The sequence below is a fragment of the Ailuropoda melanoleuca genome, chromosome 9 (genome assembly GCF_002007445.2).
Source record: "Ailuropoda melanoleuca isolate Jingjing chromosome 9, ASM200744v2, whole genome shotgun sequence".
Lineage (NCBI taxonomy): Eukaryota > Metazoa > Chordata > Mammalia > Carnivora > Ursidae > Ailuropoda > Ailuropoda melanoleuca.
The window spans coordinates 40,425,528-40,440,000 of record NC_048226.1 but is presented as its reverse complement, the minus strand read 5'-3'; the positions used below and the strand labels follow the sequence as shown (position 1 = coordinate 40,440,000).

General features: G+C 34.7%; 1 protein-coding gene across 8 annotated transcripts in view; it reads right to left on the bottom strand.

Annotated features, from left to right (window-relative positions):
• CSPP1 (centrosome and spindle pole associated protein 1) overlaps nt 1-14,473 on the bottom strand; it is a 159,437-nt gene that overhangs the window by 54,614 nt on the left and 90,350 nt on the right. For all 8 annotated transcript variants that reach the window (XR_002142123.2, XM_034668149.1, XM_034668148.1 and 5 more), the window contains 2 exons: nt 7,578-7,707; nt 5,663-5,810 (listed from right to left, as the gene is read on the bottom strand). Coding sequence is in view for 7 of the 8 variants with exons in the window: in XM_034668149.1 (XP_034524040.1) it covers nt 5,663-5,810; nt 7,578-7,707 (278 nt within the window). In the remaining variant the exon portion in view is untranslated. The remainder of the gene's footprint in view (nt 1-5,662; nt 5,811-7,577; nt 7,708-14,473) is intronic.

The following is a 14,473-nucleotide window of genomic DNA, read 5'->3' as shown; positions in this document are numbered from 1 at the left end:
AAACTAAAGGAAGAAAACAGTCAAGATGAGAGCAAAAATAAATGAAACATGAAGAGAAAAACAACAGAGAAAAATTAATGAAAAACCAGAGCTGGCTCTATGAAAAGATCAATAAAATGAATAAACCTCCAGCAAGACTGGCTAAGAAAAAAAGAATAAACAAATTACAAATATCAGGAATAAAAGAGAAACTATCACTGAAGATCCAATAGACAAACATTAAAGAATAAAATACTGTGAACAATTTTATGCCAATAAATTCAGGAACTTAGATAAAATGGCTAAATTCCTTTAATGATTCAAACCACAGAAGTTCACACAAGAAGAAATAGATAAACTGACGTCTTTATGTATTAAAGACATAAGGAAGAAGTAAAACTGTTTACAGATAATTCATGGTTTAAAAACTTTCCCGAAAGAAAATTTCCAGCTCAGATGGCTTCACTGGTAAATTCTAGCAACAAAAGAGGAAACTTTTACCAACTCATATCTGTGAACCCAGCATCATCCTGATACCAAAACCAGACACCATTATAAGAAAAACAGACAAATATCCCTTATGAGCCTAGATGCAAAGATCCCTAACTAAATACCAGCAAATCAAATCCTACAATAAAAAAATAAGAAAAAAACAATAAAATATGACTAACTAGGATTGATGCCAGGATGAAAGAGCAGCTCAATATTTAAAAAATTAGTCAATGTGGGGCGCCTGGTTGGCTCAGTTGGGTAAGTGTTTGCCTTCGGCTCAGGTCATAATCCCAGCGTCCTGGGATGGAGCCCTGAGTCGGCTTCTCCCTCCCCCTCTGCCTGCTGCACTGCCTACTTGTGCTTTCTCTAATAAATAAAATCTTTTAAAAAAAATTAGTCAATGTAATTCACCATGTATCAATAGAGTAAGAAAGATGAAATTATCATTTCAAAAGATGTAGAAAAGCACTTGACAAAATTCAACATATACTCGTGAAAAGTATGAGCAGGAATAGAACAGAACATCCTAGACCTGATTTTAAAAAAAAAAAAATCTACTAAAAACCTACAGCCAACATTACAATGCATGGTGAAAAGACTGAAAGCTTTCCACCTAAAATCAGAAAAGACAAGACTATCTGTTCTAATGATTTCTAAGCATTTTACTGGAATTCCAAACAAGTGCAAAACACAAGCAAAATAACTAAAAGGCAATCAGATTGGAAAGGAAGAAATAAAACTGTTTACAGATAACATGATTGCCTACATTAAAAAATCCCAAAGAACCTATCAAAAAAAAAAAAAAACTACTAAAACTAGTGAGTAAAGCAAGAACATAGAAAAATCAACTATTTCTATACACTAGCAATGAAAAAATGGCTACTGAAATTTTTAAATGTATCATTTACCATTTAAAATAGCATTAAAATACATGAAATACTAATGGATATAATTAACAAAATATATTACAGTATCCAAAAACTGTAAAATATTACTAAAAGATGTTAACTAGGAGTAATAAGTAGATAAATATTCCACACTCATGGATCAAAAGACTCAATATAGTTAAGATGCTGGCTGTCCCAAATTGATCTTTTTGTAAATGCAATCCCAGTGAAAATCCCACCACACTTTTTTGCTGAGGTTGACAAATTGATAGTAAAATTTATATGAAAATGCAAGGGAGGGAGGTCAAGTAGAAAAAACAATCTTGAAAAAGAAGAACAAAGTTGGGAAGCTAGGTGAAGGGTACACTCTATATCTTTGCAACTCTTGTCTAAGTCTTGAATTATTTCAAAATAAAAAGTTTAAAAAAAACACACGGTGAGATATCCTACCTACTTAATAGAAAGGTTAAATACAAGGGCTGATGAGGATGTAAGGCAACCAGAAATCTTGTGCTTTGCTGGTAAGAAGGCAAAATGGCACAACCACTTTGGAAAATGGTCTAGCAGTTGTTTACAAAGTTAAATATACACTTACTTACTATACGTCCCAGGAATTCCATTCCTATGCATTTACCCAAGAAAAATGAAAATTTACGTGCACATAAAGACCTGAAGGTAAATGTTTATAACAGCTTTATTTAAAACAACCTTAAATTTTAAACAAGCTAAATATCCATCAACTGGTAAAAGGATAAACACTTATGGTACCTCCACATAGTACAATCCTATTCAGTAATAAAAAGAAGTAAACTACAGACATGTACAACAATATGGGTAAATCATTAAAACTAAGAAAAAAAAACACAAAAGGCAATACTATTGTGTCAGAACGCAGATCAGAGGTTAGCAAGGATATAGGGTTGGATAAATTGAAAATGTTCTGTATCTTGATTGTGGCATTGGCCACTGGAATCAGCTGTCAAAACTCATTGAATAATACACTTAAAGGGTGAATTTTGTCATATGCAAATTGTGTCTCAATAATCAACATAAAAACAAACAAATCTAAATGGGACAAATACAACACATAAAAGAAATACAAATAATCAAATATATATGAAAAATGTTTAATCTCACTATTAATCAGAACTATGAAATACTTTTGCTATCTTTCAAACTGGTTAAGTATTTTAAAATTTTTATTGATTTTTTTGGAGTAGTTTTTAAGAATTTTAACATATGACTGATTCATGTAACATCACCATCCCTATAATCATTTTAAGAATATACATGTATATAACCATCAGAGAGGGGCTTCTTTCACTTAGCATAATTTCTTTGAAGAGACTTTCAAGTTATTATGTGCATCAATAGTTCATTCTTTTAATTGCTAGATAGCAACCCATGGTATGAATGTACCACAGTCTGTTTACTCATTTACCCACTGAAAGTCATTAGAGCATAGTTTGTTTTTTTTTTTTAATGGAAACTTGAAAAAAGAACTTCAATGAATAAAGAGCTAAGAAAAGAAACATTTTTAAGTGTCGTACAAATAATAAAAATGAGAGATATTTTAAAAGGGTTGATGCAAAAAAAAAGGGTTAATGCTATTCCAGTTATATGGGTAATAGATTTTTTTTAAAGATTTTATTTATTTATTTGACAGAGAGAGGGGTAGCTAGAGGGGGAACACAAGCAAGAGGAGTGGGAGATGGAGAAGCAGGTTCCCCACTGAGCAAGGAGCACGATATGGGGCTCGATCCCAGGACCCTGGGATCATGATCTGAGCTGAAGGCAGACGCTTAACAACTGAGCCACCCAGTCACCCCCAGGGTAATAGATTTTAATATTTATTAATAACTACTTCCCCTTATGGAGATCATCCCTAGAGAGTAAGATAAGGATGAACATTATATTTCCTTAATTTCTTTGTAATAAAAGATCAACGATAAAACTGGAGTAACTAAAAAAGCCAGCAACCAAATTAAAGTTGGCCAACAGAAAGCACAGAAGTTATATGATCTTAGTCATTACACGAAGTAAAGCAGAATACAGATCTTTACTACGTGTTTCAAATATAATAGAAAAATTACATTCTCCTTCTTCCCTCCCTCTCTAAAATAGGTCACAAATAAACTGATACCCCTTAACAGATGAATTCACTTGCTTTGAAAATACCATTTAAAAAAGAGTTCCACTGTTTCTGATAAAATAGTATACTTTTCTATCACACAGCATGACTGTAGCATTAAATAAGCAAAGTAAACAATACCACTAAAAATGAAAAACACAGAAAAGTTTGCTTCATTACTATTAAATCAAACAATTCTAAAACAGTATTTTATAATTCAATAACCCACATTTATCCTACTCCCTTCCACCAACTAAACACATACAGAACAACATAATTGTATTGTGTGAACTGGAAATAATCTTAGAGGCAAGCTTGAAAGTCCTAGGAAATTACTCTATTCCAGTGTTTACCAAAGTTTCAGTCATTTAAGCACCTTTCTAGTAACTACTATGTTTCTATCAATTCACAATTTAAATTCACTGCAGCAAAGACTTGACTAGATGCTTATCAATCTCACATCCTCCTCCTAGGCACTATAATTAGGTCTCCTTATAATTAGGTTTGAATATTGGAGCAAAGACAAAGCAATATTCCCTCCACTTCTAGGCCAGAGCCCCCCACAAAACTCTCATCTCATTCTCCCACCCCTGAACCCTTTATGGCAGCTAGAAGTGAAGGGTTTCAAAGTGGAGGAATGACACAAGAGAAGAGCCCTGGATTCCTGAGTCACCTCTTGGAGGAGAACCACCCAAACAGCATCAGAATGTGATGTAAGTGAGAAATAACTTTTACTGCCTTAAACCTTAAGCCTCAAGCCTCTGATAATTAGAGGTGGGTTGTTAAAGCACGTTTTGTTAAATGCCTGAACTAATACCTGTACTTTAAAAGGAAATGTTATAGCACTACCCTTAAATGAAAAACTAGTGTTTCAACATATATTGAAATAAACAGTTAAGTTTTAAAATAAAAAATGTTTATCTATGTATCACTAAAATCACCTCATCTGTAAAAAGAGAAAGTTCCAGTCTTCAAAACCGTGAGCAAAGTATGAAGTGAAGACAGGAAAGGAACAAATTTTTGGGGAAGAAAAGAGTTATCTTAGTAATTTAAGTGGGTCTCAAATACATCTTTTTAAAAAGCCATCTTTAACAAAGAAGCAAAAGCATAATATTAAAGAACTCTTAATAACTCAATATCCAGAAAGTATTCTGACTACATCCCTCAAATACCCCATAATAATGTGTAATACCTGAAGAACAAAATGAAATCTACATTTTTATCATTTAATGGGTTTCTATTATTCATTTCTCATTTCTAACAAAAAAAATTTCAAAAACCTATCTTTGTCTATTTTTATTCTTATCTAAAAGCTAATCAGAGACCATCCCAATATATATATATCTCAAGTTTTATAAGACCTCTTTTTTTTTCAAAGTGCTGGCTGTTGTAGTTTCTAGATCAAACTTTTTTTTTTTTTTTTTCTTAAGAGAGGGAGAGAGAACATGTGAAAGATAGGGAGCGCAGGGGGCGTCAGGCAGAGGGAAAGGAAGAGAGAGAGAGAATCTTAAGCAGGCTCCACACCCAGCAGAGCCCAGGGTAGGGCTGGATCTCACAACCCTGAGATCATGACCTGAGCTGAAATCAAGAGTCAGATGCTTAACGGACTGAGAGACCCAGGCAACCCTCTAGATCAAACATTTTTGAGAGTACATAATTTAAAGACATATCAATATGATTCTGCAACCTGCCAGAAAGTTTCTGAGATCAGGTCTTTCTTTTTCAATGGCGTCCTTGAACTGTGCAGGTATATGGCATATATGAAATACTGCATCCCACAACTATTTCAGATCACTTATTTTAAATATGTCTTACTAGTTAAAAAAAATTTTTTAACAAGAGTTTTGTTATTTTTACCAGAATGTTTTTTTAAAAATCTAACTACTAGTTTAGGTAAAAACCTGCCAACTAACATGAGCTTTCCTCTGCAACTGAATTACCATTAGAGGATGAAAAACATGTCACAAAATTAAATGAATAGTACTCCAAAGAAAAAAGACTTTCTAACCTGTTATTATATGTATTACAAAGTATCTCTTTTGCATTGAGCTACACAAAAAGAGACCTTGCGTTATAGGCTATGATTCCCACTTCTTCTACCCCCCCATTCTTTTAAAAATTTAAAAATAGTTCAGTTTCTTTTAAGAACAACAGATCAACGGAAATAGCATACTTATCAGATTTCCTTTTGCATCTCTCAGAGGAGCACCACCTCCACCTTTCCCCCAGGGGTTGTAACTTCTCATTTCAGCTTCTAATTTAGCTTCATATTCTTCTTTTTCTTCACGTTCTCTCTTCCTTCTTTCTTCTCTTTCCCGAATCTTGGTAATATTAAGAAACATTAGTGCTGACAAGTATTCTGATACAAAAAGTTTAGTTTTAATATCAATTTTTATTTTTCTTATTAGAGAAAAAAAATTGGAGTGGGTTTTTTTTTTTTTTGGTTTTTTACAATCTGCTTCACTATAAAATTTGAAATCACAAATCTATGGAATACCCAATTTAAAAACACTTCCTTGGCTATAATAAATAGCTGTGGGTCGCTCACGTCATTGCTACTAGAGTGCTTTTCCAGCCACCGATGCCAGCTGGGACTGAACCAATTCTTCCTCCCGCCAACTTCTACCTGAGCCACTCCTTCCCTAACCTCACCAGTTGCATGAGGACCAATAGGATCTCCCTACTTTCCTTTTCCATCTATCCTTTTACAGGACCTGGCCAACCACAAACTACTCCCCACATCTCACCAGACCTACTCTACCCTGGGTAAACTCCATTCCCAGAATTCAAGAGGTTGAAGGTTTAAAGCTATTTGGAGAATTCTGGGCTATTTAAGTACAACTTTATGAAAGCATACAAAACGTCTCATCATCATCAAGTATAGTACAGGTTTGGTCTCTAGGAACATATGAATAGGCAATGAAAAAGTATCTACATTTTAGAAAGTTACTTTTAAAATCATAACCACACATACACACATAAAAATCATAACTAATGCATGGAAAATTTAAGCAACCATTCCATCAAGGCCAAGAAGTCATCACATACATGAAATAAAATTCTGGAGTTAGAAAATGTAGTTTTGCCAGCAGTGCTTTTAATATGCTCATTTGAAAACAGATATATAAATTCAATCTTTTATTTGTAGAAACCTACCATCCAAAAAATACAGTTGTAATTCTACAATTTAAAAAAATCCATTTTCAAGGAGGTTGCCCATGTAAAAACTGAACAGAAAGAGCTTTAGAAGAAATCCAACTGGAATTTTATAGAAAAGTACTTCAGATGGACATATATCTACCCAGAGTCCCAGAATCCTCTCAGACATATGGATACTCCCCAAAAAACCCCATACATTTTTAAGTAAACTCTCTTTAAATATTACAAACTACAATAGAATCCATTATCCTCCTCCCTAAAAGTGTTCTACTTCTTTTTTCTCTTAGTTCATATTCATAACCTCATTATTCATGTAGACGACAATATTCAGAATCATCTTCAAGCTCTCTGTTTTCTCATTCCCTATATTTAAGTCCTATCAATAAATCCCAGAGTTGTCTTCTAAATGTCCTCCTATCTTCCCCATCTGGTCAGGGCCTCATTACCTTCTGTCTGGACTGCCTCAATAGTCTACTGAAAGGTTTCTCTGCTACATCTCTTTACCAATCATATACATCACAACTACCCTCCTAAAACTTATAGGTATTCATATCAACTACTCCTTTCACTTTCTGTCTTAAACTTTCTTCCCTTAGGCTCTTCATAACAGGATGAAAATGAAAATTCCTTATTAGTTAACCTTTCACAATCCAGCACAATCAACACTTCCCTGAATATGCCAGGAATTTAAAATCTATTCATTGTATAACATGCAGTTCAAGTATCAACGATACATGAAACCCTCCTAACTGCTTCTTATCCTATCCTTCCAATAGCATTCTAATCTATCTGCATCAAAATTTATCATATTGAAATATAAATGACTGGTACTGTTATCTCCTCCACCAACCTGAGCTCAAAGGAACCACTGTGCTAACACAAAATGTTCAATACTGTATGAATGAATGAATGAATGAATGAATGAATACCTGTTGCTGCAAAGCTTCTTGGTAAGACTGAAGTGACTGTTTTGAAGGCTTTGGTTTATCTTCAAAAAACAATCCTGAATTTATTGCTCGATCACTTGTAATTTTCAGTTCATTCTGTCCAACCATATTCCTATATCAAGTACACAATAATTTTAATCCATCTATGACAAAGCAAGAATACAATACTCTTCTGAAATAGCATAGCATTTAAGTAGATTTAAAAACACGGATGGCTGTCTCTATCTCTGTTGAATAAATAAATAAAATCTTTAAAAAAAAAACACGGAAAAATATTCTCTGTAGGTCAAAGAGAAATCCTTAAGTAAACGTCCCCTTACTAAGCTCTCTCTACAGTCTCTGTTTCACAATTAATGGAACTTTCAAATTTACTAGATCTATTTCTTGCCATACGTGGCAGATACATGCAGATAAAAACTTGGTGATAACACAACAAGCTGTATATATATGACTTACATACTTTTCTGAATGAAGAGAAATAACAATATGGTAGAAGTCTCCCAATATCATAACTAATAATGTACTCTAATATAAAGTAATAACTTCTTAGCCATTTCAAAAATAAATTACAGTAAAAAGTCTGACTGTCCCAAATAAAATTCAAATTTTTGAAAAACTTGCAAGGAATCAAAAAAGGAAAAATTTAAAACATATTATGGTTATATAAATCACAAGCAAAAAAGTGCTATTTGTTTTAAATACAGGAATGCAGCCACTCTGAAGAAAGCAATACATTTAAAAATCTGAATTACAAAAGATAAACTCAAATATTAGTTTTATAATAGAACTATAATTATTAAAGAGACTATAAGAGGCTTCTCAAAACATCATCACTTCAAATAATGAGTTCCTTTTGTGTATTTAACTTATCCAATTTATTTCCAATCTTTTTTTAGGATAAACAGATATGTTTATGTATACTGTCACCCTGGATCATGAGAGGATAAAGGGAAAGATGAGGATGGGGCGCCTGGGTGGCTCAGTTGATTAAATGTCCAACTCTTGATTTCGGCTCAGGTCATGATCTCAGGGTCAAGAGACCAAGCCCTGAGCTAGGTGTGCAGCCTGCTGAAGACTCTTTCTCTCTCTCTCTCCTTCTCCACTTTCCCCCCAAAAAAAATTTAAAAAAGAAAAGGAAAGAGGAGGAGAGCCAGAGCAAATGGTTCCTAAAAGATGTTAGACTTTTTCTTCTTTTAAAGGTTTTATTTATTTGTCGGTGGGGGAGCACAAAAACAAGGGGAGCAGCAGGCAGAGGGAGAAGTAGGCTCCCTGCTGAGCAAGGAGCCCGACGTGGGACTCGATCCCAGGACTCTGGGATCATGACCTGAGCCAAAGGCAGATGCTTAACCAACTGAGCCACCCAGGCGTCCCTGTCAGAACAAGGGGGCTCTGCATGTGCAAATGAATAAAGAAGGTTGAAAGGACTTATTTAAGGCCAATCTCTCAAAACAAACTGGCTATAAATTCCAAAATCTAAAAGAACTTATCAAACTCAACACCCCCCCCCAAAGAAAACCAAAAAAAATCCAGTCAAGAAATGGGCAGAAGACATGAACAGACACTTCTCCAAAGAAGACATCCAAATGGCCAACAAACACATGAAAAAATGCTCCACATCACGCAGCAGCAGAGAAATAGAAATCAAAACCACAAGGAGATACCACCTCACACCAGTCAGAATGGCTAAAATTAACAAGTCAGGAAACATCAGATGTTGGTGAGAATGTAGAGAAAGGGGAATGCAAACTGGTACAGCCACTCCAGAAAACATTATGGAGGTTCCTCAAGAAGTTAAAAATAGAACTACCCTGTGAGCCAGCAATTGCACTACTAGGTATTTATCCAGAGGATACAAACATGATGACCCAAAGGGGCATCTGCACCCCAATGTTTATAGAAGCAATGTCCACAACAGCCAAACTATGGAAAGAGCCCAGATATCCATCAACAGAAGAATGGATAAAGAAAATGTGGTGTATACTCATACGTACGTACGTACACACACACACACACACACACACACACGCTGGAATATTGCTCAGCCATCAAAAAGAATGAAATCTTGCCATTTGCAATAATGTGGATGGAACTCGACTGTATTACGTTAAGTGAAATAAGTAAGTCAGAGAAAGACAAATATCATATGCTCTCACTCATATGTGGAATTTAAGAAACAAAACAGATGAACATAGGGGAAGGGAAGGAAAAATAAAATAAGAGGAAAACAGAGAGGGAGGCAAACCATAAGAGACTCTAAACCATAGGAAACAAATTGAGTGTTGCTGGAGGAGGGGTGGGTAGGATGGAATAAATAGGTGACAGGCATTAAGGAGGCCACTTGATGTAATGAGCACTGAGGTGTTATATGCAACTGATGAATCACTAAATTCTACCCCTGGAACTACTAATACACCACATGTTAACTAAATTGAATTTAAATAAAAAATTTTTTAAAAAAAGAATTCATTCCTTTCTATGGCTGAATAGTATTTCATTTATATGGATGTAATGCATTTTGTTTATCCATTTATGGACATTTTAAATGTCCATACTTAGAAGTATTATGAATAATACTGTTATGAAGATTCACATACAAGTCTTTGTGTATACATATATTTACATTCCTCTTAAATATATACCTCAGAGGACAATTCAAGTAATATCTGATAAGCATCTTGAACTTTTTAAGAAATTGCCCTTTCCTGCAACTGCTTTTTATATATTGATTTTGTATTCAGCAATGCTAAAACTATTTAATATTTTATCAACATTCAAAAAATAAATAGAAGAAAAAAAACACATTAAATTTACAGACACTTTTCCTTTTTTCAATGAGTCATTATAGATTTCACTGATGATACTGATGGCTTAAGACTAGAAGAATCTCTAAAACCCTGCCCTGCTTACGAGACCTGGGATGGAAATTGTGCCAAAGATGGTTCTAAGTGTTGGGTGAAGTTGGAGCAGTGATTCCTCAGCAAATGAAGGCTCCTCTTCCTCTCTTCCTTCCTTTTTTTCCATCTTCCTCTGGTGATCCAGAGCTCTTACTACTTAGAAATCATCCAGACCATGAAGTGCACCATATAGATGACATAGTCAAATTTACTGACATACAAAAAATGAATGTGACAAAGTGGTTATTAAGGACAATGCCAATATCAAAACTGGAGAAATGGATGACACTGTCAAAGTCACAGAAGATAATTTGGTCTTCAGTGTAGCCACAGATGCCCATCAGTGTTATCTCCTAATCTTTGAGAAGGGAATCTGTGACATTTCCTTTGAGAATGTGATTTAAAACTATCTAGTTTCATTGCAGAAACATATATACATGTGTGTGTGTGCATATACAAAAAAGTTATGCACATAATATTTTGATGGATTTATACACCCTCTCTGAAACCTACACACTTCACGTTAAGAAATCACAAACATCCTATTCAGCTCTAAAGTTATTTAATTTGGTCCTGAGTAGCCCTTGTTCAACAAAAAGACAGTACTTTGTATAGGTGGCAAACACTGGTTTACAAAATAAATATAACCTCTTCTGTTATCACAAATCATTACAGTGTAATTTTGTTAAGTTTTCTAAAGTGTGGCAAAGAGTTAAGGCTTTGAAGCCAGACAAAACTACTTTAGATTTCTACCTTAACTGCTTATTGACTGAGGACTTAGGGAAGTCATTTTATATAGCTGAGTTTCAATTTCTTCAGTTGCAGATATTAACAGATATAATGTATAACATATATAACGACATGACAATAGCACACACTAAAAAAACTTAACTGAAATTGCTACTATTATGACTATTATTGTTTTAGTAAATGTATACCCAATTTGGACAATTAAAATTCTAAGGACAAATCATCAGTGAATACAGTTTTGGGGACTGAATGGCAGACTTACAAGCCCTTTTCCTATACCATTTTTATCTATGAATTAAGCTGTGTTAAAGAAATAAAACACTGGGAAGAAGACAGATCACGTACACACCAAAAAAGTTAACAGATCACAGGCTCCTTGCACCTCTAATTAGGCTAAAATGCTTGGAAATAAATAAATACATTAAGAAATAGTTTGTAAGAAATAAAGGAGGTAATTCCACTATTTTACTGTTATTATTATATCACAATTTTACACTTTGTAATGTGGCATTCAGAAAAACATAACAGAAAAAAGGACAACTTAAAAAACAACTACAGGGGCGCCTGGGTGGCACAGCGGTTGAGTGTCTGCCTTCGGCTCAGGGCGTGATCCCGGCATTGTGGGATCGGGCCCCATATCAGGCTCCTCCGCTGTGAGCCTGCTTCTTCCTCTCCCACTCCCCCTGCTTGTGTTCCCTCTCTCACTGCTTATCTCTGTCAAATAAATAAATGAAATCTTTAAAAAAAAAAAAAAACACAACTACACTGGGGACAGGACTCACAACTAACAGTAAATGCGCATGAGGGATCCTACAGAGATGAGTGTTCTAAAACTGGGAAACACTTCCACAATGGCAAAGTAGGAACCTCCGAAAATCTGCTACTCCATTTAAGTATTGAAAACACCGTTAAAAATTGCCAAAATCAACTTTTTTATAATTCTGAAAATTAATGAAGGGCTTGAAACAATCCAAGAAGAGTTTTAAAGAATTAAAAAATAAAAACTTTCATTAAGAACAATAATCTTTATGAAATGTGAACCTGTCCCTTCCCATTCAACTTCTGCCTAGCTCTACTGAAACCTTAAAATCCAACAGCCTGCCACAAATGGCAGCTGTAAAAACCAGCAGCCCACTGCCACTGGAACTGTAGAGTTTGGAGTTCCCCAAACAGCCAATCTCTAGAAAAATGTCACTTTTGACCTATCTGGCAGCTCCCTGGAAAAGCTCCATTCTTAAAGCCTGCCTTCATTTAACGCATACTTAGAGCTTGCTCAATATAAATATTCTCATCATGCAGTGTTTGTAGAAAACAATCAGCAACAATTGCTCAACATTACAGTTATCTGTGGCAGCGAAACCACTGGGGCAAACAAAAGCCCGACACCCCCCCCAAAAAAAAAATCAGAAGAAAAATCAGGGAAAAACATATCCATAAGGGGTTGGAAAACTAACATATTCCTGTGACTCTAGGTAGCCACATGCATATGCAGAGTTACACAGATATCCAGAAAAGCTGTGAGAACACCCTGATCTCTCACTTCTAGCTGGTATTGAGGCTCTGTGCTAGAAGGAAGTAAAGGCTAAAACAGAGATGAAAACTGCTGGAGTACTGTACTGAACATTCCCCAACACAAACACAAAACACTCAACACAGAGTATTAGAGATTTAAGTCCTTCAAGGATTTTAAGCCCGAGTAATACCAACAAAAAGAAATTATTTTAAAAAAAAAAGAAAAGATATTATAGAGTTGGGAAGTACAAGAACCAAAAAGACAAATTCACTAGACGGTCTCAACAACAGATTGTAGAGGGAGAAGAAATAATCACTGAACTTGAAGATAAGTCACTTGAGATTATCCAGTCTAAGGAACAGAAGGAAAAGTGCTGAAGAAAAATGAACAGACTTTCAGAGACCCTGTGGGACACCAACAAATAAACCAATATAAACATAACAGGAATCTCAGAAAGAAAGGAGACAAAGAAAGGGACATAAAGAATGTTTGAATAATAGCTGAAAATTTCCCAAATTTGATGAAAAATATTAATTACCACAGCCAACAGCTCATCAAATTCTAAGCAGGAAAACTCAGAGATCCATACATATACACATTATAGTCAATCTGCCTAAAGACAAAGAGAGAATCTTGAAAATAGCAAGAAAATAACAACTCATCATGTACAAGGGATCTTCAGTAAGATTAACAGCTCATCAGAAACCATGAAGACCAGAAGGCAATGAGATAACATTGAAAATGCTGACAGAAAAAGAATTTTAACCAAGAATTCTACATGAGGAAAACTATCCTTCAAATATAAAAGCAAAATTAGAACATTACAGCTAATTAGGCCATTCAGTAAAAACTCAGAGAAGTCATCACTAACAGACATGTCCTGTAATATTGAATGGAGCACTTCAGATTGAAATGAGGAACACCTGACAGTAACTGGAGTTAACACAAAGAAATAAAGAACATCAGTAACAGTAACTACAGATAGGCAAAGATAAAAAATATTACAAATATGTTTTTAGTTGCAACTCTCTTCTTCTCTAACTTAAAAAAATACACAAAGAAACAAAGAAATAAGGAAACAAGAAAGGAAAAGAAAGAATTATAAAACTGTGTTGACAAGTTTAAATGTATAAAGATGTAGTTTTGTAGTTTGTATGACAACAGTGGCATCAAGGAAAAGGGAAGGAAAGGCATTACAATGGAGAAATGACTTTTTACTATTTTAAATTAATATTGACCTAAACTCAGCTCTTTTAAATTAACACAGTAATTTTAATCTGTAACAAAAACACAAAAAACCCACAAAAATCATATTAAAGAGAACTAAAAAGTAATGCTATAAAATATTTAACATAAGGGCGCCTGGGTGGCTCAGTTTGTTAAGCATCTAACTCTTGATCAAGCCCCGCATCAGCATCAGGCTCTGTGCTCAGAGGGGAGTCTGCTTCTCTCTCTTCCTCTCCCTCTGCCGCTCCCCTGGTTAGCGGGTGTGTGCTCATGGTCTCTAAATAAATAAATAAATATTTTTAAAAATATTTAACATAAAAGAAGGCATTAATACAGTAACAGAGAAACAAAAAAGAGATTTTTTTTAAAAAGCAAAATAGCTGACAAAAATTCTATGCTAATAAGAATTGCACTATATACATAAATTTGGGCAGAGGCTTGCAGAAAAGGGTGGGCGGGGGGCGGGGAGTAGAGGGAGACAGACCAGGATGCAA